This window comes from Drosophila bipectinata, chromosome 2L (assembly GCF_030179905.1).
Source record: "Drosophila bipectinata strain 14024-0381.07 chromosome 2L, DbipHiC1v2, whole genome shotgun sequence".
NCBI lineage: Eukaryota > Metazoa > Arthropoda > Insecta > Diptera > Drosophilidae > Drosophila > Drosophila bipectinata.
In genome coordinates, this window is record NC_091736.1 from 19,585,619 (window position 1) to 19,610,818 (window position 25,200).

At 39.1% G+C, this 25,200-nt stretch overlaps 3 protein-coding genes across 3 annotated transcripts; all 3 read left to right on the forward strand.

Annotated features, from left to right (window-relative positions):
• Positions 1–13,402: 13,402 nt before the first annotated feature.
• LOC138925765 (nematocyst expressed protein 3-like) lies at positions 13,403–14,026 on the forward strand. Its single transcript, XM_070277075.1, has one exon. It carries the CDS (start codon positions 13,403–13,405, stop codon positions 14,024–14,026), a length of 624 nt encoding a protein of 207 aa, XP_070133176.1.
• Positions 14,027–14,435: 409 nt separating this feature from the next.
• Positions 14,436–20,188, forward strand: LOC122322210 (skin secretory protein xP2-like). Its single transcript, XM_070277076.1, has 2 exons — positions 14,436–14,623; positions 19,717–20,188. Exons 1-2 carry the CDS (start codon positions 14,436–14,438, stop codon positions 20,186–20,188), a joined length of 660 nt encoding a protein of 219 aa, XP_070133177.1.
• A 284-nt stretch (positions 20,189–20,472) lies between these two features.
• LOC138925766 (poly(A) polymerase-like) lies at positions 20,473–22,931 on the forward strand. Its single transcript, XM_070277078.1, has 3 exons — positions 20,473–20,492; positions 22,289–22,824; positions 22,924–22,931. The coding sequence occupies exons 1-3, from the start codon at positions 20,473–20,475 to the stop codon at positions 22,929–22,931; spliced, it is 564 nt and encodes a 187-aa protein (XP_070133179.1).
• Positions 22,932–25,200: the final 2,269 nt, after the last annotated feature.

Below are 25,200 nucleotides of genomic sequence, written 5' to 3' on the forward strand. Positions count from 1 at the left end.
TGTTTAATGCCCTGACGCTCCTGAAGTTCCCGTAACAATAGGGGCATTGTTTCTCCAAAGTTGTCCAGATGCCCCCGAGCCCGTCGATGTCATCCCTTGCGGGGGCCGAGGCCGGGGCGCCATCCGTTGCTGTGGCCGGGGCCGGGGGTGGGGCGCCATCCGTTGCTGTGGCCGGGGCCGGGGGCGGGGCGCCATCCCTTGCGGGGGCCGAGGCCGGGGCCGGGGCCGGGGCGCCATCCCTTGCGGGGGTGGGGGCACTGCCTCATTGTAAAAATTCATATTCTGCAAAAAAAGATTGTTAAATTATTTAATAAACTAATAATAATACTAATAAACTAATACATTATTTAATAACTAATAATAATACTAATAAACTAATACTTACACCATAATTATAAAATCGAAACATATCTGGTTTTTTTGTGCTTTAAAAAAAAAAAAAAATTTACGAGAAAAAGTGCTGTCTGTAAATGTCAAAGGCACAAAAGTTTTTTTTTAACGATATGTTATCTATTGATTTCAATTTACATCGATACATGGATACTCGCAATCGATGATTCGATACTTGCAATTTTGATTTTCTTTTCATTTGGTTAATACTAATTTTATGAAAATTCAAATGATTAATCTTAAATATAAGCAAGTAAATACATACACTTAAATATTCTTGTTATAAACATTGATTTTCTGGCAAAAAACTAAAAAAAAACAGTTAAATTACTTACTAAAATACTTATGAAATACTTACACTAAACTTTATTATTTTAATCATGTTGATTTTTTAATTCACTTTTCAATTTAATTCACTTTTTAATTTTATATAATTTAATTACTTACTCAATACTCGATACGATACTTGCAATCGATACTTGCGATACTTTTTGACGTATTCAATTTGTTTTTTATTTTGTATTACAAAATTAAAATGAATTATATAAGAAATTTATCGCTAAACTTTGAATTAAAACAAAGTTTCGAACAGTGGATGGAAAGGAGGGAAGGCACTCTTCGTCAAGGATTCACCATGATGGAGAGCAATCTCCAATTTCTCATGGTGGACGAGCCCTTCTTTCTCATATTCGACGAATTTCACTTGAAGAGCGTAAATGTAAGTATATAATAATATTTTATTTATTTATATTTTATTATATTATATATTTTATACATTTCTTCAGAGGGCTCCAGCGCCCTTAAAAAATTGGAAGATATTGGCCATCGCCGCTTCCAATTTTGAGGGCCACTTACAAATAATCTATTTACGAACGGTAAGAAGTAAACAACATTCATTATGTTTATATACTAATTAAATTATTTTTTATAGGCATCAAGTGGTTTGGAAAAGTTGGGTTCCGCTGCGATTTTGCAGGGGATCCAACTGGCCCTTGGCAGTATAAGGAGGAATCCCGAGCTGTCCTCCAAATTGGTCGGCGCTGTGGCCGACAAGTGCGCCGCCAATTTGGAGGCCATTCGCTTCTTACAGCAGAATGGGGTTCCTGTCTTATACGACTTGCAGCATTTTTGTGGTACCATGGCTCGGATGGACCACATCGACCTGTTTGTCACCAACCTGTATGCGGTCGCCAAATTTTCCAGGAGCAATTTTGCACAAATCCTGGGGAATTTTAAAAGGCTGGTTGAGGAGAATGTTCCCCCAGCCTTACATGACCGGTACAACCAGGAGGTAAGTTTATCAAAATTAATTTATATGTGTAATTTTTATAATTTTTTTCATTACTTCCAGCGTCTTGCATTGGAGGCCCTTTTTAAGAATTTGTTCACCAAATTCCCAACGAGGACCTTCAGTATAGGACGGGTGAACTCCAACCACCTGGAGAGGGTGGGTGCCAGGCTGGCCGAAAAAGTGCACCAACGTGCCGAGGAGGGTTTTGATAGACATCAAGCCCTTGCCAATGGTAATGAGGCAGTTGTCTTTATGGCCACATTTATGGTCGAGAAAAAACAAAACATCGAAAAAAACAATTTTAGACAAAATATAACTGATAAATGTTAAGACTCATCCCCAATTGGACTCATTGGAAATTTATTAATTATAAATTAATTATATTTAAATTGTAAAACTATTTAATTTCTTAATTTAATTCTTATTTTTTCCCAACTTCATCTGAAAAAGAACCACAAAAGAAAATACCCAAAATTTATACTTTGTTATAAATAAGAATTTTATAATAAAATTTAATAAATTAATAACTTTATTTTTACGTTTTCATGTTAGCACCAAATTGTTCTTGGGAAAAATTGGAATGTGTGGGGGATGATGGGCTGGAAATTGCTGCATTTTGCAGCGCGTCCCACTCCTCCCACAATTGTTTCATTTTGGAGCCCGGGGCATACTTTTCCCCAATCACACCCTTGCAATTATATTTTACATGCTGGGAGAATCTTGTTGTTTTTTTACTGTGAGGGCACCACTCGCAGTGGTGCACCTTAGGATCTTTCAAACACCCGAGGAAGTGGCTATTAAGGTGAGGGACGAGATTCTTAGAAGCAGCAGCAGAAATGTATATGCAGAGGCTGCAAAACACCCGAACTAGTTGGCCATATCTCTTCTAGACCACAGAGGGCAGGCGAGAAGGCTGTGCAGAACACACCCGCAGGATCTACCATGGATCTTATTCCATTCCACTCTAACATTAATCAAACTAAGCCGAGTATATTGTGAAACAATTTAATGGTTGGCCAGTATGGACAGTTTTAAAAAAAAAATTAACCCTGTTATTATAGAAACATTTTTAAGAACACTTAATTCTGATATTTTAGAGAAAATGAAATATAGGGGTAAATAATTCATCTAAGCAATCTAAATTTCCTGATGGTTTAGAAACCATCAAAAAAAAATTACTAAAACTAAATTAAATTCTATTCTAATTCTAACCTAGTTGTAGTTGGGCTGGGAAAAGGGGGGAGGATTGGGGGGGGGATTGGTGGGGGGATTGGTGGGGGGACGATTGATTTGCCCATCCCACCGGGCCCACAACTCCCTCATCCTGGTGCCGGGCACGTAAGGGACACCCACCCTGCCTTTGCACTTAAATTTTAAATGCATGGTGAAGTTCGATTTGTCTTTCGTATATGGGCACCACGGGCAGTGGAACCCCATCCCCTCTTGGAGGCACCGCTCAAAATGTGTGTTTAATGCCCTGACGCTCCTGAAGTTCCCGTAACAATAGGGGCATTGTTTCTCCAAAGTTGTCCAGATGCCCCCGAGCCCGTCGATGTCATCCCTTGCGGGGGCCGAGGCCGGGGCGCCATCCGTTGCTGTGGCCGGGGCCGGGGGCGGGGCGCCATCCGTTGCTGTGGCCGGGGCCGGGGGCGGGGCGCCATCCCTTGCGGGGGCCGAGGCCGGGGCGCCATCCCTTGCGGGGGTGGGGGCACTGCCTCATTGTAAAAATTCATATTCTGCAAAAAAAGATTGTTAAATTATTTAATAAACTAATAATAATACTAATAAACTAATACATTATTTAATAACTAATAATAATACTAATAAACTAATACTTACACCATAATTATAAAATCGAAACATATCTGGTTTTTTTGTGCTTTAAAAAAAAAAAAAAATTTACGAGAAAAAGTGCTCTGTCTGTAAATGTCAAAGGCACAAAAGTTTTTTTTTAACGATATGTTATCTATTGATTTCAATTTACATCGATACATCGATACTCGCAATCGATGATTCGATACTTGCAATTTTGATTTTCTTTTCATTTGGTTAATACTAATTTTATGAAAATTCAAATGATTAATCTTAAATATAAGCAAGTAAATACATACACTTAAATATTCTTGTTATAAACATTGATTTTCTGGCAAAAAACTAAAAAAAAACAGTTAAATTACTTACTAAAATACTTATAAAATACTTACACTAAACTTTATTATTTTAATCATGTTGATTTTTTAATTCACTTTTCAATTTAATTCACTTTTTAATTTTATATAATTTAATTACTTACTCAATACTCGATACGATACTTGCAATCGATACTTGCGATACTTTTTGACGTATTCAATTTGTTTTTTATTTTGTATTACAAAATTAAAATGAATTATATAAGAAATTTATCGCTAAACTTTGAATTAAAACAAAGTTTCGAACAGTGGATGGAAAGGAGGGAAGGCACTCTTCGTCAAGGATTCACCATGATGGAGAGCAATCTCCAATTTCTCATGGTGGACGAGCCCTTCTTTCTCATATTCGACGAATTTCACTTGAAGAGCGTAAATGTAAGTATATAATAATATTTTATTTATTTATATTTTATTATATTATATATTTTATACATTTCTTCAGAGGGCTCCAGCGCCCTTAAAAAATTGGAAGATATTGGCCATCGCCGCTTCCAATTTTGAGGGCCACTTACAAATAATCTATTTACCAACGGTAAGAAGTAAACAACATTCATTATGTTTATATACTAATTAAATTATTTTTTATAGGCATCAAGTGGTTTGGAAAAGCTGGGTTCCGCTGCGATTTTGCAGGGGATCCAACTGGCCCTTGGCAGTATAAGGAGGAATCCCGAGCTGTCCTCCAAATTGGTCGGCGCTGTGGCCGACAAGTGCGCCGCCAATTTGGAGGCCATTCGCTTCTTACAGCAGAATGGGGTTCCTGTCTTATACGACTTGCAGCATTTTTGTGGTACCATGGCTCGGATGGACCACATCGACCTGTTTGTCACCAACCTGTATGCGGTCGCCAAATTTTCCAGGAGCAATTTTGCACAAATCCTGGGGAATTTTAAAAGGCTGGTTGAGGAGAATGTTCCCCCAGCCTTACATGACCGGTACAACCAGGAGGTAAGTTTATCAAAATTAATTTATATGTGTAATTTTTATAATTTTTTTCATTACTTCCAGCGTCTTGCATTGGAGGCCCTTTTTAAGAATTTGTTCACCAAATTCCCAACGAGGACCTTCAGTATAGGACGGGTGAACTCCAACCACCTGGAGAGGGTGGGTGCCAGGCTGGCCGAAAAAGTGCACCAACGTGCCGAGGAGGGTTTTGATAGACATCAAGCCCTTGCCAATGGTAATGAGGCAGTTGTCTTTATGGCCACATTTATGGTCGAGAAAAAACAAAACATCGAAAAAAACAATTTTAGACAAAATATAACTGATAAATGTTAAGACTCATCCCCAATTGGACTCATTGGAAATTTATTAATTATAAATTAATTATATTTAAATTGTAAAACTATTTAATTTCTTAATTTAATTCTTATTTTTTCCCAACTTCATCTGAAAAAGAACCACAAAAGAAAATACCCAAAATTTATACTTTGTTATAAATAAGAATTTTATAATAAAATTTAATAAATTAATAACTTTATTTTTACGTTTTCATGTTAGCACCAAATTGTTCTTGGGAAAAATTGGAATGTGTGGGGGATGATGGGCTGGAAATTGCTGCATTTTGCAGCGCGTCCCACTCCTCCCACAATTGTTTCATTTTGGAGCCCGGGGCATACTTTTCCCCAATCACACCCTTGCAATTATATTTTACATGCTGGGAGAATCTTGTTGTTTTTTTACTGTGAGGGCACCACTCGCAGTGGTGCACCTTAGGATCTTTCAAACACCCGAGGAAGTGGCTATTAAGGTGAGGGACGAGATTCTTAGAAGCAGCAGCAGAAATGTATATGCAGAGGCTGCAAAACACCCGAACTAGTTGGCCATATCTCTTCTAGACCACAGAGGGCAGGCGAGAAGGCTGTGCAGAACACACCCGCAGGATCTACCATGGATCTTATTCCATTCCACTCTAACATTAATCAAACTAAGCCGAGTATATTGTGAAACAATTTAATGGTTGGCCAGTATGGACAGTTTTAAAAAAAAAATTAACCCTGTTATTATAGAAACATTTTTAAGAACACTTAATTCTGATATTTTAGAGAAAATGAAATATAGGGGTAAATAATTCATCTAAGCAATCTAAATTTCCTGATGGTTTAGAAACCATCAAAAAAAAATTACTAAAACTAAATTAAATTCTATTCTAATTCTAACCTAGTTGTAGTTGGGCTGGGAAAAGGGGGGAGGATTGGTGGGGGGATTGGTGGGGGGACGATTGATTTGCCCATCCCACCGGGCCCACAACTCCCTCATCCTGGTGCCGGGCACGTAAGGGACACCCACCCTGCCTTTGCACTTAAATTTTAAATGCATGGTGAAGTTCGATTTGTCTTTCGTATATGGGCACCACGGGCAGTGGAACCCCATCCCCTCTTGGAGGCACCGCTCAAAATGTGTGTTTAATGCCCTGACGCTCCTGAAGTTCCCGTAACAATAGGGGCATTGTTTCTCCAAAGTTGTCCAGATGCCCCCGAGCCCGTCGATGTCATCCCTTGCGGGGGCCGAGGCCGGGGCGCCATCCGTTGCTGTGGCCGGGGCCGGGGGCGGGGCGCCATCCGTTGCTGTGGCCGGGGCCGGGGGCGGGGCGCCATCCCTTGCGGGGGCCGAGGCCGGGGCGCCATCCCTTGCGGGGGTGGGGGCACTGCCTCATTGTAAAAATTCATATTCTGCAAAAAAAGATTGTTAAATTATTTAATAAACTAATAATAATACTAATAAACTAATACATTATTTAATAACTAATAATAATACTAATAAACTAATACTTACACCATAATTATAAAATCGAAACATATCTGGTTTTTTTGTGCTTTAAAAAAAAAAAAAATTTACGAGAAAAAGTGCTCTGTCTGTAAATGTCAAAGGCACAAAAGTTTTTTTTTAACGATATGTTATCTATTGATTTCAATTTACATCGATACATCGATACTCGCAATCGATGATTCGATACTTGCAATTTTGATTTTCTTTTCATTTGGTTAATACTAATTTTATGAAAATTCAAATGATTAATCTTAAATATAAGCAAGTAAATACATACACTTAAATATTCTTGTTATAAACATTGATTTTCTGGCAAAAAACTAAAAAAAAAACAGTTAAATTACTTACTAAAATACTTATAAAATACTTACACTAAACTTTATTATTTTAATCATGTTGATTTTTTAATTCACTTTTCAATTTAATTCACTTTTTAATTTTATATAATTTAATTACTTACTCAATACTCGATACGATACTTGCAATCGATACTTGCGATACTTTTTGACGTATTCAATTTGTTTTTTATTTTGTATTACAAAATTAAAATGAATTATATAAGAAATTTATCGCTAAACTTTGAATTAAAACAAAGTTTCGAACAGTGGATGGAAAGGAGGGAAGGCACTCTTCGTCAAGGATTCACCATGATGGAGAGCAATCTCCAATTTCTCATGGTGGACGAGCCCTTCTTTCTCATATTCGACGAATTTCACTTGAAGAGCGTAAATGTAAGTATATAATAATATTTTATTTATTTATATTTTATTATATTATATATTTTATACATTTCTTCAGAGGGCTCCAGCGCCCTTAAAAAATTGGAAGATATTGGCCATCGCCGCTTCCAATTTTGAGGGCCACTTACAAATAATCTATTTACCAACGGTAAGAAGTAAACAACATTCATTATGTTTATATACTAATTAAATTATTTTTTATAGGCATCAAGTGGTTTGGAAAAGCTGGGTTCCGCTGCGATTTTGCAGGGGATCCAACTGGCCCTTGGCAGTATAAGGAGGAATCCCGAGCTGTCCTCCAAATTGGTCGGCGCTGTGGCCGACAAGTGCGCCGCCAATTTGGAGGCCATTCGCTTCTTACAGCAGAATGGGGTTCCTGTCTTATACGACTTGCAGCATTTTTGTGGTACCATGGCTCGGATGGACCACATCGACCTGTTTGTCACCAACCTGTATGCGGTCGCCAAATTTTCCAGGAGCAATTTTGCACAAATCCTGGGGAATTTTAAAAGGCTGGTTGAGGAGAATGTTCCCCCAGCCTTACATGACCGGTACAACCAGGAGGTAAGTTTATCAAAATTAATTTATATGTGTAATTTTTATAATTTTTTTCATTACTTCCAGCGTCTTGCATTGGAGACCCTTTTTAAGAATTTGTTCACCAAATTCCCAACGAGGACCTTCAGTATAGGACGGGTGAACTCCAACCACCTGGAGAGGGTGGGTGCCAGGCTGGCCGAAAAAGTGCACCAACGTGCCGAGGAGGGTTTTGATAGACATCAAGCCCTTGCCAATGGTAATGAGGCAGTTGTCTTTATGGCCACATTGACAACTGTCCTCAGCCAAATCATGCATAATGATTTGAGTAAATCGTAAGTTTTATACATTTATATTTTATTCCTACATATATTTTATAAAAATGTTTTTCCAGGCGCATTGCACTGTCGGCGAATCCTCTGGAGGTTCATGAGGAGCCCATGGACCAAGCATGATAGAATATAGAATATAGAATAAGTAGTATAGTTTAACATTAGTATTATTTTGTATTATTTAGTATTAGTAGTATTAGTATTAGTAGTAGTAGTATTTACTTTTAGTATAGTGGATTAGGCCTCTCGGGGATACCACTAAAAAAAAAACGCGCCTCATACTCTACCTCAAAGGTGGTGGGGAAAAGAGTATATTGCATATTGTTTTATTGCATATTCTTTAAGTATATACTGAATACTTGCACAAAACATCATATCGATCGGAGCATTAGAACGAAAGTTGTAGCTATTTATAGCGCACTACCTGCATATAAAACTTGAACAAACTTAAAACTTTAAACGCGATTATCTCAGAATCTTTTTTTTTGGGAAATTACCTTTGCGGTGGACACGATTACTAAAAAACTACTAATCCGATCAACACCAAATTTTGACCACTTATTTATTATGATATTAGCTAGTTATTATGATATTAGCTGAACGAAGGGTTTTCAATTTTTTTGAAAACTCCTTTTTTAAAGCATAAAAATCATATACCTCGAAAAAGTACATTTTTTGTTAAAACCGTCGCCATTTTTTTTAAATTAAAATTTTTACAAATCCTTCGTTTACGGACTAGACAATACAATACACTAACAAAATTTTTTGGATTTTGGATTTCCGATGAACCGTTTTCGGGATATCATGTCCACCGCAAGACACCATCGAAAAAAGACGATCCGGGAATTCGGCTATAACATTTTTGTTATGTAATATTTTTTTATGAAAAAATTTAATTAGGTACCCAGAAACATGTACCAAACAACGTCGGTAAAACATTTTTCATAAATATTTTCTATTTCTATGATTTTTTAGTAATTTTTTTCAGCCGCTTTCAGCTATTTAGCGCTTTAACCTTTTCCAATTGAAAATTTAATTAAATGTTGGTTCGAACAACAAAATACTACTTTTGTGATTGCTAAAACAGTTAAATAAATTTAATGACAATTCATTTGGTGGGTGATGCAAGAGGATCAGTGTGATACCTCATTTCTTACAAAATGTAGCGCCCGTACAACTAGGAACAACTACAACTAGGCTTAGGTGTTTTCCCATCTCTAATGTGCTCCCACCATTTTTATCGATAGTGAACACCCTGTAGCTGTTCATAAAAGCCCTGTCGTCACTCCAGTGGAGTGCGTGGAAGGCTACGGTTGTACGGGCGCTACATATTTTGGCGCAATCCAATTTATTATTGATATTTTAGGTATTCTGATGTTTGGTTCAATAAGTTCTTCACAATCGCGGTTGCCACTTCAAAAATTTATAATGAGCCCAAAAAAGATTGAGCCAATTTTATTAAAAAAAAGCCAAATTTTATTTTATTATTTATTTGGATATTTTTTTTATCTAAAAAAATGTAACATTAAAATTTTATCATAACAAAGTAAAAAAAAAAAAAAACGTAAAAAAGCTTAATATCTAAGGCTTACTTTTTTTTTTTCTTGTTCAAGAGTTTTATTTAAGATCTGTTCGCAATAAGGGACAATAATTAAATGCTATGTGAGAACCTTGGCAAAAGGAATTTGAGAAATACAAGTTATAATGGTCCTAATAAAATTAATTTTGATATATGAGCTCATTCAGGTTCCTCTCGATGTCGTAGATCCAACCTTACTTTCGGCCTCGCTGTGCCCCACAGTTGGATGCCATAAGTCCAAACTGGCTTCACAATGGCCTTGTAAATCAGTGGCTTTACCTTCAGCTTCAGGTGTGATCTTCGTCCAATCAGCCAGTATAGCTGCCGCAGCTTCTCTTTCACTGGCTTGCGTTTGCGCGGTAGGTGGGTTTTCTATGTGAGACGCCTGTCCAACGTCATTCCCAGGTATTTTGGGGTTGGGTTTGGTGGTATGACAGTGCCTCCAATACTGATTTGTGGACAGTTGCCTCCCCTCAAGGTGAAGGTTGTTTGGGCGGACTTTTCGTGATTATACGGCTTATTTGATTATATAAGTCATTCTGAGACTGCGAAATCCGTCGCGCCTGCGCACGAAGCCGAATGTGAAAATTTTGACCTCTCTTTCCCGCTCACCACGGCGACGAGCTGTTTTCACCAAAAAAAATTCGTTGTGTTCACATTTTGCTTACCCAGTGGTTTAAGTTTTAAAATAACAAGCAAACTTCTTTATAAAACACACTCACTTAATACATTATATACCCATATACTTAATACTTTTAACTTTTTTTTTTTTCAAAAAAACACTTAGTAAGTTTTGTATTTTATGAGGAGCCCCGTTTAGCTGAAGCGACTGAATTAGAATGAAGTCGTCAATGAAGTCGTCAAAATAAAAAGCCTGCGTATGTAAAGCGTAAAGCAGAATTTTAAAATTTTAACAGTATGACCGTCTCTCTCACTTTTAATGTCGCCAAGTCAATGATTTTCTAAAACCTGGGACAATAAAAAGAGTTTAATAACATCCCATTGCTCCAGAATTCGCGAAATAACCTTCCCAAAAGATAACCAACGTGTCATGGCTACTCCTAAAATTTTATAAGGCTTAAACTTATTAAGTGCTTTAAATTCTTGGAATTCCGCTGTTCTTTTTGGGCTAAACGAAAAATATGAATATCAAAAGAGTCAAATCTGGCAACCATGCTCACAATTCATCTTTGATCGAAATATTTTAAAACACCAATGGCATTGAGATAAAAGTGGAATACGGTTGTAAGGGCGCTGTACATTTTATTTTATTTACAATATACATAGGTTTTTATTGCACTTACTGTCTTCAAAATTAGATCCTTCTATGCCAAGAATTTACAAAATTTTTAAATTCTTTTTTGGATTCTGTTAAATATATTATTATATCTATATATTTAGCATATATATATCTAAGGAATAATTTGCAGCCTCTGCATATATATTTCTGCTGCTGCTTCTAAGAATCTCGTCTCTCACCCATGGAAACTAAGGACCTCGTGGGTGGTAGCGTTGTCGTGAAAGACATGGGCCCCAGTGGCAATGAGGAGGGCTCTGTTTTCGAACTGAAAGTGCCCCAGAGCTGAATTCCATACGTTCATATTGGCCGTATAATGGCCTTATAAATAAGTTTCGAAGCTCGAACCTTAATCCTTATGGCGCACTGCTTTCTCTTCTTAATTAGATCTTGTTTCCTTATAAACCTCCTTCCAACAAGAGTGGAGTCTATGGGGAGAACAAAAAATGGTTCAAGATTTATAACTAATTTGCTATGCAAAGTTTGCTTTTTAATTTCGTATACTTAAAACACAGACATCCTTATCCCTAACAAAATAAAAACTGAATCTTTTCATGTGAAATTTTGCAAGTCTGTTTGTACGATAGTTTTGTTTAACTATAGTCATTTGTTTCCCTGGGCAATGCAATATACATAACATATTCAAATATGTAAATGTGTACATGTATAATTAATTACTTATTTAAACTGTAATTTTTTACGTCAAATTTATTAGTGGTTCATGTCAATCATTCCATTTTTCATAAATTAGTAACAGTAGTAATAGAATTAGTAGATAATAAGTAATTAATAATAAGGTGCCGCTGTATAGGGTATAAGGTTTCGGCATACCCACGTGGCATAAAGAAGCCAAGGACAAAGGACGTAGAAGACAAAAGACAAATTTACCAGCGTAAACTTTGTTTCCAGGAGCCGAAACTCCAAAACTGCCAATGATGCTCTAAAAAAAAACCCAACTTAGAAAGGCACTCCATACAAAAAAAGTGCATGGGGAAAAATTGGAGAGAAGTGTGTCCCAATAGGGGTTAATAGGGAAGTTTGGAGGAAGCTGCTTTAGTATGCCCCGGGCTCCAAAATGAAACAATTGGGGGAGGAGTGGGACGCGCTGCAAAATGGATCATCATTTTCCACCCCATCATCCCCAACACTTTCAAATTTTTCCCAAGAACAATTTGGTGCCAATATGAAAAAGTAAAAATAAAGTTATTAAGTTATTAAATTTTATTTTGTTTTTTTTGGATGGAAGTTGATAAGTACCATCAACTTGCGGATTGAGCTGCATTTAGTTTGATCCAAAATTAGCAAATTTTATTGGATCTTTGGAATAACAAAAGAAAAGAGCATTTTGAGAGATTTCTGTGTTTTTGGTACTCGGTGTTTACGTGAGGGGCCGGTGTGCCGCAACTTTAAGAGCGCACCCGCGCTGAAGAGCGCACCCGCGCTGAAGAGCGCACCAGCACTGAAGAGCGCACCCGCGCTGAAGAGCGCATCCGCGCTCGCCCCTCTTTGCGCTCTCGCTCCTTCGCCGGCCGTCGTCGATCGTAGTTTTTCTATTACTTTTTGCACTAGTTTTTAAGCAATTAATCTCATGTAAGCAGCCGAATAAAGCTGACCGCGTTATAGCACCGAAAAAGACGCCCCCGACTTCTTATTTCCTTCTAAACCTTTCTGGAATCTTTTTGCGGAACCACGCCCCCCTACACACTCGGGGATCGGGTATTTTCTTTAGTGGTCCTTTTTCAGATGAAGTTGGGAACCAGAGCCATAGAACTGAAAAAAAAGAATAAAGGGATATTAGAATGTGGTGAAAGCACATGGTTCTTCTTGTTCTTATTTCTCAGTGTTGATAAATTTTTGACGTTTTTCGATACAATTTTTGACGATAAAATTTTGACGTGCAGAAAGTCCGCTCGTATTTTCCCGCGGTTCAATTCAAACCAAAAAAAAAAAAAAAAAAACGCACGCGACTTTCTGCACCTTGTGTGTTGAAAATAGTTAAAAAAATGGATTTTCCGCGCGAAATTGCTCAACACTGGCGCTCGTCAAACCAAAATTTTGAACTCAAAAACTATTTCTAGTTATTTTTTATTTAAAAATTTTTTGTTTTTTTGTTTGGTACTAATATTTTTGTTCGATCCATGACGCGATCGATGCCATTGGTGTTTTAAAATATTTCGATCAAAGAAGAATTGTGAAGAGCATATCCTCATTTGACATGGACGAAAAAAAACCCCATCTCCCTGGGCCCCTATGTGAGCATCACGCGGGAAATCGATACATGCCCGTCACCATATGTGAAGACGCCCACGCCCCCGACAGTGATGACGCCCCCGCTCCCGATGACGCCTCCGCTCCCGATGACGACCCCGCTCCCGATGACGCCTCCGCTCCCGATTACGCCCCCGCTCCCGCCGTCGCCACTTATAAAGACGCCCCCGCCGTCACCATATGTGAAGACGCCCACGCCCCCGACAGTGATGACGCCCCCGCTCCCGATTACGCCCCCGCTCCCGATTACGCCTCCGCTCCCGATGACGCCACCGCTCCCGATGACGCTCCCGACAGTGAAGACGCCTCCGCTCCCGATTACGCCCCCGCTCCCGCCGTAGCCACTTATAAAGACGCCCCCGCCGTCACCATATGTGAAGACGCCCACGCCCCCGACAGCGATGACGCCCCCGCTCCCGATTACGCCCCCGCTCCCGATTACGCCACCGCTCCCGATTACGCTTCCGCTTCCGACAGTAATGACGCCCCCGCGCCCGTTGATGTTACTAGTGCCCGCTCGGGAGCTTCATTTCAATCTCAGCGGTGCCGACATGCCGACGTGGCACTTCGACGGGCAAGGGGGCGTTTGGACGAGCAAAGAGAAGCAATGTCCCTACTGCTTCAGGGAGTTTAAGACCGTCAAAGCTCTTAAGCAGCATTTTGAAGGGTGCCTCGAAGAGGGGAAGGGGTACCATTGCCAGTGGTGCCCCTTAACCAAGCCCAACGCAAATTTCGCGATGCATATGAAATATAAGAATTGTTGCGGCAGGGTGGGTAGGCCTTATGTCCCCGGGCCCAAGATGAGGGAGTTGTGGGCCCGGTGGGATGGGCTAATTAATCGTCCCCCCACTAATCCCCCCAATCCTCTCCCCAATCCTCCTCCCAATCCTCCTACTCCTAATAGTTCCTATTCCCATCCCAATTTTAATTAGATTTAATTTAGAATAGTAATAGTTTTAGTAATAGAATTTAATTTATATTTAATTTATTTTTACGCTTATTTTTTTTTACGCTTCCTTATTATTTTTACGCTTCCGACAGTAATGACGCCCCCGCGCCCGTTGATGTTACTAGTGCCCGCTCAAGAGCTTCATTTCAATCTCAGCGGTGCCGACATGCCGACGTGGCACTTCGACGGGCAAGGGGGCGTTTGGACGAGCAAAGAGAAGGAATGTCCCTACTGCTTCAGGGAGTTTAAGACCGTCAAAGCCCTTAAGCAGCATTTTGAAGGGTGCCTCGAAGAGGGGAAGGGGTACCATTGCCAGTGGTGCCCCTTAACCAAGCCCAACGCAAATTTCGCGATGCATATGAAATATAAGAATTGTTGCGGCAGGGTGGGTAGGCCTTATGTCCCCGGGCCCAAGATGAGGGAGTTGTGGGCCCGGTGGGATGGGCTAATTAATCGTCCCCCCACTAATCCCCCCAATCCTCTCCCCAATCCTCTCCCCAATCCTCCTCCCAATCCTCCTACTCCTAATAGTTCCTATTCCCATCCCAATTTTAATTAGATTTAATTTAGAATAGTAATAGTTTTAGTAATAGAATTTAATTTATATTTAATTTATTTTTACGCTTATTTTTTTTTACGCTTCCTTATTATTTTTACGCTTCCGACAGTAATGACGCCCCCGCGCCCGTTGATGTTACTAGTGCCCGCCAAGAGCTTCATTTCAATCTCAGCGGTGCCGACATGCCGACGTGGCACTTCGACGGGCAAGGGGGCGTTTGGACAAATAAACATAAGCAATGTCCCTACTGCTTCAGGGAATTTAAAAGTGTCAGGCAGCTTAAGCGGCATTTTGAAGGGTGCCTCGAAGAGGGGAAGGGGTACCATTGCCAGTGGTGCCCCTTAACCAAGCCCAACGCAAATTTCGCGATGCATATGAAATATAAGAAATGTTGCGGCAGGGTGGGTATGCCTTATGTCCCCGGGCCCAAGATGAGGGAGTTGTGGGCCCGGTGGGATGGGCTAATTAATCGTCCCCCCAATCCTCTCCCCAATCCTCCTACTCCTAATAGTTCCTATTCCCATCCCAATTTTAATTAGATTTAATTTAGAATAGTAATAGTTTTAGTAATAGAATTTAATTTATATTTAATTTATTTTTACGCTTATTTTTTTTTACGCTTCCTTATTATTTTTACGCTTCCGACAGTAATGACGCCCCCGCGCCCGTTGATGTTACTAGTGCCCGCTCGGGAGCTTCATTTCAATCTCAGCGGTGCCGACATGCCGACGTGGCACTTCGACGGGCAAGGGGGCGTTTGGACAAATAAACATAAGCAATGTCCCTACTGCTTCAGGGAATTTAAAAGTGTCAGGCAGCTTAAGCGGCATTTCGAAGGGTGCCTCGATGAGGCGAAGGGCTTCCATTGCCAATGGTGCCCCTTAACAAAGGTCAACGGAAACTTTTCTATGCATTTCAAACATAAGAAATGTTGCGGCACGGTGGGTAGGCCTTACGTGCCCGGGCCCAAGATGAGGGAGTTGTGGGCCCGGTGGGATGGGCAAATCAATCGTCCCCCCACCAATCCCCCCCCAATCCTCCCCCCAATCCTCTCCCCAATCCTCCTCCCAATCCTCCTACTCCTAATAGTTCCTATTCCCATCCCAATTTTAATTAGATTTAATTTAGAATAGTAATAGTTTTAATAATATAATTTAATTTATATTTAATTTATTTTTAGTAATTAATTGTAAATATATAGGATAATACCCGTGGGCATCACGGGTGGTAGTGAAAACACAACGGGAACACCAAAATCAGAATACGCAAAATATCAACTATAAATTGGGTTGTCCAAAAAGCGCCACAAAATGTAGCGCCCGTACTCCATTGGAGTGACCACACCCAACATCGGAATACCCTAAATATCAACTATAAATTGGATTGTACAACTAGGAAAACAAAATTTAGCGCCCGTACAACCGTAGCCTTCCACGCACTCCACTGGAGTGACGACAGGGCTTTTATGAACCCTACAGGGTGTTCACTATCGATAAAAATGGTGGGAGCACATTAGAGATGGGAAAACACCTAAGCCTAGTTGTAGTTGTTCCTAGTTGTACGGGCGCTACATTTTGTAAGAAATGAGGTATCACACTGATCCTCTTGCATCACCCACCAAATGAATTTTCATTAAATTTATTTAACTGTTTTAGCAATCACAAAAGTAGTATTTTGTTGTTCGAACCAACATTTAATTAAATTTTCAATTGGAAAAGGTTAAAGCGCTAAATAGCTGAAAGCGGCTGAAAAAAATTACTAAGTGGAAATCGTTTGCGCGTTCGTGGCGAGGCGACAAATGAGAGTACAAAAACTCTTAAAATTTTTCAGAGAAAAAATGGCGCCATTATGTTTGTGTTGGTGACTGCAGCGTGGCCACTTTAGAGGCAAAACTTTCGCGCCGTTCGGGACTTGTCGTTTTTCATTAGAAAAGCACTAAAATATAAGCATAGCAGACTTTTTGTTCAATAGGAATTGGTTTGATGCGTTAATATGTATCTAAAGTAAATAAGCTTAACAAAAAATATCTAAAACCGTAGGCTTTTTCTATACAAACTCCGTCACTTCCTGAGAATTTTTGATTTTATGCTTACCCTGATGTTAAATGTGAAAAATATAAGCTTCAGAACGCACACGACTTTTTCCACTACAAAAAAAAAACAATTTTTTTTCCCCTAGAAGAGCTTTTATCGTTTGCAGCAACAAAATTGAAACGAAATCCGTCGCGCCTGCGCTCGAAGCCGAATATAAAAATTATGACCTCTCTTCACGCTCACCATGGCAACGAGCTGTTTTCACAAAAAATTTGATGGAATTTAATTTTTCTTTAAGGGGTTATATACAGTTGTACCGCACAAATAAATGGAATTTTATCGATTTTTTTTTTGACACCATAGAAAATATTTATGAAAAATGTTTTACCGACGTTGTTTGGTACATGTTTCTGGGTACCTAATTAAATTTTTTCATAAAAAAATATTACATAACAAAAATGTTATAGCCGAATTCCCGGATCGTCTTTTTTCGATGGTGTCTTGCGGTGGACATGATATCCCGAAAACGGTTCATCGGAAATCCAAAATCCAAAAAATTTTGTTAGTGTATTGTATTGTCTAGTCCGTAAACGAAGGATTTGTAAAAATTTTAATTTAAAAAAAATGGCGACGGTTTTAACAAAAAATGTACTTTTTCGAGGTATATGATTTTTATGCTTTAAAAAAGGAGTTTTCAAAAAAAATTGAAAACCCTTCGTTCAGCTAATATCATAATAACTAGCTAATATCATAATAAATAAGTGGTCAAAATTTGGTGTTGATCGGATTAGTAGTTTTTTAGTAATCGTGTCCACCGCAAAGGTAATTTCCCAAAAAAAAAGATTCTGAGATAATCGCGTTTAAAGTTTTAAGTTTGTTCAAGTTTTATATGCAGGTAGTGCGCTATAAATAGCTACAACTTTCGTTCTAATGCTCCGATCGATATGAATTTTTGTGCAAGTATTCAGTATATACTTAAAGAATATGCAATAAAACAATATGCAATATACTCTTTTCCCCACCACCTTTGAGGTAGAGTATGAGGCGCGTTTTTTTTTAGTGGTATCCCCGAGAGGCCTAATCCACTATACTAAAAGTAAATACTACTACTACTAATACTAATACTACTAATACTAAATAATACAAAATAATACTAATGTTAAACTATACTACTTATTCTATATTCTATATTCTATCATGCTTGGTCCATGGGCTCCTCATGAACCTCCAGAGGATTCGCCGATAGTGCAATGCGCCTGGAAAAACATTTTTATAAAATACTAGCTGCACCCTGCCACGTTTCACTGTGGCATATTGTGGTTGCACGCATAAGAAATAAATAAAAAAAAAATAAATAATTTTCAAATTAATTTAATTCTGTAATACTTGGGTATACAATATTCTTTGTTTCTCCATTTTCCGCATAAATATGTTTTCCGACACGGGAACACGCAACATATAATTGTCCGTGTGAAAAACCATCTTCATCATCACAGGAGCACTGCGTCTGCGGATTCGCTCAATTTCATTATGTCTAGCTTGCTGTTGTTGTGTTTGATGTGCACGAACTCGTTGCATTCTAAGCCTATCTCCTACATTGTCACTCACTAAAGAACGCAATTCTGACATAGCAATACGACTATTTTCTTGATCTCTCTGTCTCTGGTCATCAGTGCGGTTAGCACGTGAGGTAGCTCTTCGCACATTTGATTGACTACGACGACCTACGTTAGGCCGTCTTCTCCTCGGCATCGTAAATTGTAATTGAGAAAATTTCCCGCTTATTTAGCAGTAAAGTGTCACTATCACAAAAAAGAGCACATTACTTGGAATGTCACTATCACAAAGGATCACCAAAGTAAAGAAAGTTCTTGCCACGTAGCCACAAAGATAGAAGGATGCACTCATAGATATCGTAACTCGTAATGTCAAATATTATGATTGCGTTCAGAAATTTAACTTAAGATTTATAATTTAACGTTTGTGACAAAACTTAAGATTTATCTTTCGATTTCTATATAGTCTTATTAAAAAAATAATCGGACAGATTAACAACTGAAGTTAGCTAAAATTAATTTTCTCGAAGCTATATGAAGCTGTGAGACTATGCAATTTTGTCGCGTTCGCGATTCACTTTCACTTTTGTTGAGTTTCGGAACGCGATATTAGATCCTCCAACGCGCATGCGAATTTGAAAGTATCGCAAGTATCGATTGCAAGTATCGTATCGAGTATTGAGTAAGTAATTAAATTAAATAAAATTAAAAAGTGAATTAAATTGAAAAGTGAATTAAAAAATCAACATGATTAAAATAATAAAGTTTAGTGTAAGTATTTCATAAGTATTTTAGTAAGTAATTTAACTGTTTTTTTTTAGTTTTTTGCCAGAAAATCAGTGTTTATAACAAGAATATTTAAGTGTATGTATTTACTTGCTTATATTTAAGATTAATCATTTGAATTTTCATAAAATTAGTATTAACCAAATGAAAAGAAAATCAAAATTGCAAGTATCGATTCATCGATTGCGAGTATCGATGTATCGATGTAAATTGAAATCAGATAACATATCCTAAAAAAAAACTTGCATTAAAAGTGCAAGTTTGACACATTTGACAGAGCACTTTAAATTTGCGTTTAAATAAAAGAGCACTTCTTCTTTTAAATACAATGTTTAGATTTTATAATTATGGTGTAAGTATTAGTTTATTAGTATTATTATTAGTTTATTAAATAATTTAACAATCTTTTTTTGCAGAATATGAATTTTTACAATGAGGCAGTGCCCCCACCCCCGCAAGGGATGGCGCCCCGGCCTCGGCCCCCGCAAGGGATGGCGCCCCGCCCCCGGCCCCGGCCACAGCAACGGATGGCGCCCCGCCCCCGGCCCCCGCAAGGGATGGCGCCCCGGCCCCCGCAAGGGATGGCGCCCCGGCCCCCGCAAGGGATGGCGCCCCGGCCCCGGCCCCCGCAAGGGATGGCGCCCCGGCCCCGGCCCCCGCAAGGGATGGTGCCCCGGCCCCGGCCAGTGATGACGCCCCCGCCCTCGCAAGGGATGGCGCCCCCGCCCCCGCCCCCGGCAGTGACGACGCCCCCGCCAGTGATGACGCCCCCGCCCACGCAACCTGCGACGCCGCCCCCGCCCCGGCCAGTGACGCCGCCCCGGCCCCCGGCAGTGATGACGCCCCCGCCCACGCAACCTGCGACGCCGCCCCCGCCCCCGAGCCCGCCAGTGATGATGCTAGTGCCCGCTAGGGAACTTACTCTTCAACTGAGAAATGCCGCCATGCCGACCTGGCACATCGACGGGCCCGGGGGCATCTGGACAACTTTGGAGAAACAATGCCCCTATTGTTACGGGAACTTCAGGAGCGTCAGGGCATTAAACACACATTTTGAGCGGTGCCTCCAAGAGGGGAAGGGGTTCCACTGCCCGTGGTGCCCATATACGAAAGACAAATCGAACTTCACAATGCATTTAAAATTTAAGTGCAAAGGCAGGGTGGGTGGTGGGTGTCCCTTACGTGCCCGGCCCCAGGATGAGGGAGTTGTGGGCCCGGTGGGATGGGCTAATTAATCGTCCCCCCATTAATCCCCCCAATCCTCTCCCCAATCCTCCTCCCAATCCTCCTACTCCTAATAGTTACTATTTCCATCCCAATTTTAATTAGATTTAATTTAGAATAGTAATAGTTTTAATAATAGAATTTAATTTATATTTAATTTATTTTTAGTATTTTTAGTAATTAATTGTAAATATATAGGATAATATTTTTCATAAATTTGTTTTAGTAATACAATTTAATTTATATTTTATTTATTTTTAGTAATTGTAAATAAATAGAATATTTTTCCAAAATTTGTTTCCTTGTTATTAACATTTTTGATTATTCAGGAAGTGGAAAGTGTCCAACCAATATGCATAGTCTCTTGGGTCCAGCGAAAGTCACAGCTTATTGCATTTTGGAAACCTCAAACTTGGTGTTGATGATTTCCTCATCCGACTCCAGCACAGGCAGAGCTGCATCCGCCATTGACGTCCTCCTCGGTTGTGGTGGTGTTTCGCGTGGCAGTTGAGGTCTTTGGTGTACCATTCTGGCCACGCATTTTCACGCCATAGGCATCTATCAACTATAAATTGGATTGTCCAACTAGGAAAACAAAATTTGCGCCCGTACAACCGTAGCCACGCACTCCACTGGAGTGACGCTAGGGCTTTTATGAACAGCTACAGGGTGTTCACTATCGATAAAGATGGTGGGAGCACATTAGAGGTGGGAAAACACCGATGACCTGGAGCATCGTAGCATATTATAAGGTTTCACGCCTAGGAGCCATCAGAGAGCTTTGCGACCAGCAATGCGCTCCTTCCTAACCCCCGTGCCGTTATAATCAAGAAAAATAATTTTAAAAAACGAAAGTGTTTTGTAACAGAAATAAAAAAAAAACATTTTTTTCTTTCAATAAAATTTGTTTCAAACAATTTTTTCAAAAAATACATAAGAAAATATAATATACGATTTTTCAAACTATAAACTATAGCCACTAACCATGCAACATATGGTCTTCTAGTACTACTTATTTCATACAACAAAATGGACGCAAACCATAAAGAGCAACGTTACCGTATATTAATATTTACACACTCGCCTCTTAATTGTATTCCTAAACAAATAAAAAATATATGCTGAATCAATAAGAAGTTGTATATAAATAATAATACAATAAAAAAATAAATATGGTTCTTCAACCAATAGGAATCGCAAATTGCTGGAAAAAATGGAAAATCCATTTTGGAGAGTTACTTTTCGATTTTTTAAAAATTCCAGAAATGATTCTGGAAGTTTTAAATCTGTTATAATTTGTAATTCCTTCCAATATTCCATGATGAAATAAACAGTGCAAAAAACATGTGGTGATAGGGATGGGAGAAATATGGGACGCCATATTTTGAAGCGTTGCCAATTATTCTAAACAAAAAGCGAGTGTCAACAAACAGGCGTAAAATATTTAAAAATATTTAAAAAGAGACAATGTTTAATAATTATAATTATAATTGTACGGTAAGTACTGAAGTATTTAATACCCTTGCTGGGGTATTGGGGCCGTCCATATATTGCGTGACGCGAATTTCAGACTTTTTTGACCCCCTCCCCCCCCTGCGTGACAAACCATGACACGAGGTTAGACCCCAGTGACCACAAACCGTGACGTTAACCCGGACCCCCTCGCCCCCCCCAGGCACGTCACGCAATATATGGACGGCCCCATTACAGTTTTCATCAAAAGTGGCCGAAAGATGTATATTTTTTTTCTTATGTTCGTAGGTTTACAACACCACCATTAACTACCCAGGAACACAACCAATAAACCAAGAAACAACAGCACCACCACCACATCCCCTACCACAACCAGCACCACCAGCACCACATCCCCTACCACAACCAGCACCACCAGCACCACAACCACTAGCAACACAACCAACACTATATTTCACCCCACTAGCAACACAACCAATAGCAACACAAACAACAGCACCAGCACCACAAACAATAGCACCACTATATTTCACCCCACCAGCAACACAACCCCCAGCAACACAACTCCCAGCACCACAAACAATAGCACCAGCACCACCAAAACGACCAGCACCACAACCAACAGCACTACAAACAATAGCACCAAAACGACCAGCAACACAACCAATAGCAACACAAACAACAGCACCAGCACAACCCCCAGCAACACAACTCCCAGCACCACAAACAATAGCACCAGCACCACCAAAACGACCAGCACCACAACCAACAGCACTACAAACAATAGCACCAAAACGACCAGCAACACAACCAATAGCAACACAACCAACAGCACCACCACCAACAGCACCAGTATTTTTCACCCCACCACCCACACAACCAACATCACCACCATGTTTTTTTTTTTTTTAATTTGTAATGATAAAATTTTAACGGTAAATTTTTTTTTAGTGTCTTAAATTTTTTTTTGGATAAAAAAAAAGTCAAAATTAATAAATTAAAATTTGGCTTTTTTTAATAAAATTGGCTCAGTCTTTTTTGGGCTCTTTATAAATTTTAAAGTGGCAACCGCGATTGTAAAGAACTTATTGAACCAAACATCAGAATACCTAAAATATCAATAATAAATTGGATTGTCCAAATAAATTGGATTGCGCCAAAAAATGTAGCGCCCGTACAACCGTAGCCTTCCACGCACTCTTTGCCCTTAATCGCCACTTCCTCGGCTGTTTAAAAGAGGCTAAGGTGCACCACTGCGAGTGGTGCCTTCTCAGCAAAAAAACAACACGCTTCTCACAGCATTGAGAGCATCACGCGGGAAATCGATCCATGCCCGTCCATGCCATTGGTGTTTTAGAATATTTCGTTCAAAGAAGAATTGTGAGGTGGATATCCTCATTTCCTTATATACTCGATCCACGACGCGATCGATTCCATTGATGTTTTAAAATATTTCGATCAAAGAAGAATTGTGAGGAGAATATCCTCATTTGCCATAAACAAAAAAAAACACCCCATCTCCCTGGGCCCCTATGTGAGCATCACGCGGGAAATCGATCCATGCCCGTCCATGCCATTGGTGTTTTGGAATATTTCGTTCAAAGAAGAATTTTGAGGTGGATATCCTCATTTCCTTATATACTCGATCCACGACGCGATCGATTCCATTGGCGTTTTAAAATATTTCGATCAAAGAAGAATTGTGAGGAGAATATCCTCATTTGCCATAAACAAAAAAACATAAACATAAACATATCATAAACACCCATATCAAGGGTGGTAGTGCAAACACAACGGGAACACCAAAATCAGAATACGCCAAATATCAACTATAAATTGGGTTGTCCAAAAAGCGCCAAGCCCGTACAACCGTAGCCTTCCACGCACTCCACTTGAGTGACCACACCCAACATCGGAATACCCAAAATATCAACTATAAATTGGATTGTCCAACTAGGAAAACAAAATTTGCGCCCGTGCAACCGTAGCCTTTCACGCACTCCACTGGAGTGACGCCAGGGCTTTTATGAACAGCTACAGGGTGTTCACTATCGATAAAGATGGTGGGAACACATTAGAGGTGGGAAAACACCGATGACCTGGAGCATCGTAGCATATTATAAGGTTTCACGACTAGGAGCCATCAGAGAGCTTTGCGACCAGCGATGCGCTCCTTCCTAACCCCCGTGCCGTTATAATCAAGAAAAATAATTTTTAAAAACAAAAGTGTTTTGTAACAGATATAAAATAACAATAATAATAATATATTAATAATTTTACCAGTTTTTCAAGCTCCCACGCAGGGGTTTATTCAAAAGACAAGAAAATATAACATTCGATTATTCTAATTCTATAACCACTAACCATGCAACATATGGTCTTCTAATACTACTTATTTCATACAGCAAACCATGAAAAACAACGTTACCGAAAATTAATATTTACACATTTGCAAACATATATTATATTTATGCAAAACATGCTACATCAGCCTCTTAATCGTATTCCTAAGCAAATATAAAATATATGCTGAATTAATAAAAAGTTGTATATAAATAATAATCCAATAAATAAATAAATATTTAATATGAGCGTAAGAAAGAGAGTAAGATTCTATTTGGGCCTATCGCAAAAAATTTTAATTTTTAAAACTTTTTTAAATTTTTTATAAATATATATTATTTATGTATGTATATGTCTGTGATATATGTTTTCGGCACATAAAAATATAATAAATTTAACAAATTTTAATATAATGTGAACAATTATTTAACAATTAACAAAGAAAGCTTCAGTTAGAAATTAAATAGTTTTACAATTTAAATATAATTAATTTATAATTAATAAATTTCCAATGAGTCCAATTGGGGATGAGTCTTAACATTTATCAGTTATATTTTGTCTAAAATTGATTTTGTCGAAGCATGATTCGCCTAAAACAAAGTTCGACCATAAATGTTCAAAAACTCTTGTTGATAAAGTTCTTATCACCTTACTAACACCCCCTTCCGCGGGCGGACTATATGGACTGGGCTTTCGTATTATCGCCATTAAGTCAACCACCCTACCAATCACGATGTCTCTCTCCGACGCCCAAGGAAGCGGGTAAAGAGGAATACACATACCGTGAGAGGAACACACAAAGGCCAGTGGCACGCCACAGAAATATGCGGGGAATTCGAAATTTGCGAGAAGCGCGTTGCATGAAATTTCACACAGTTGCCCGAA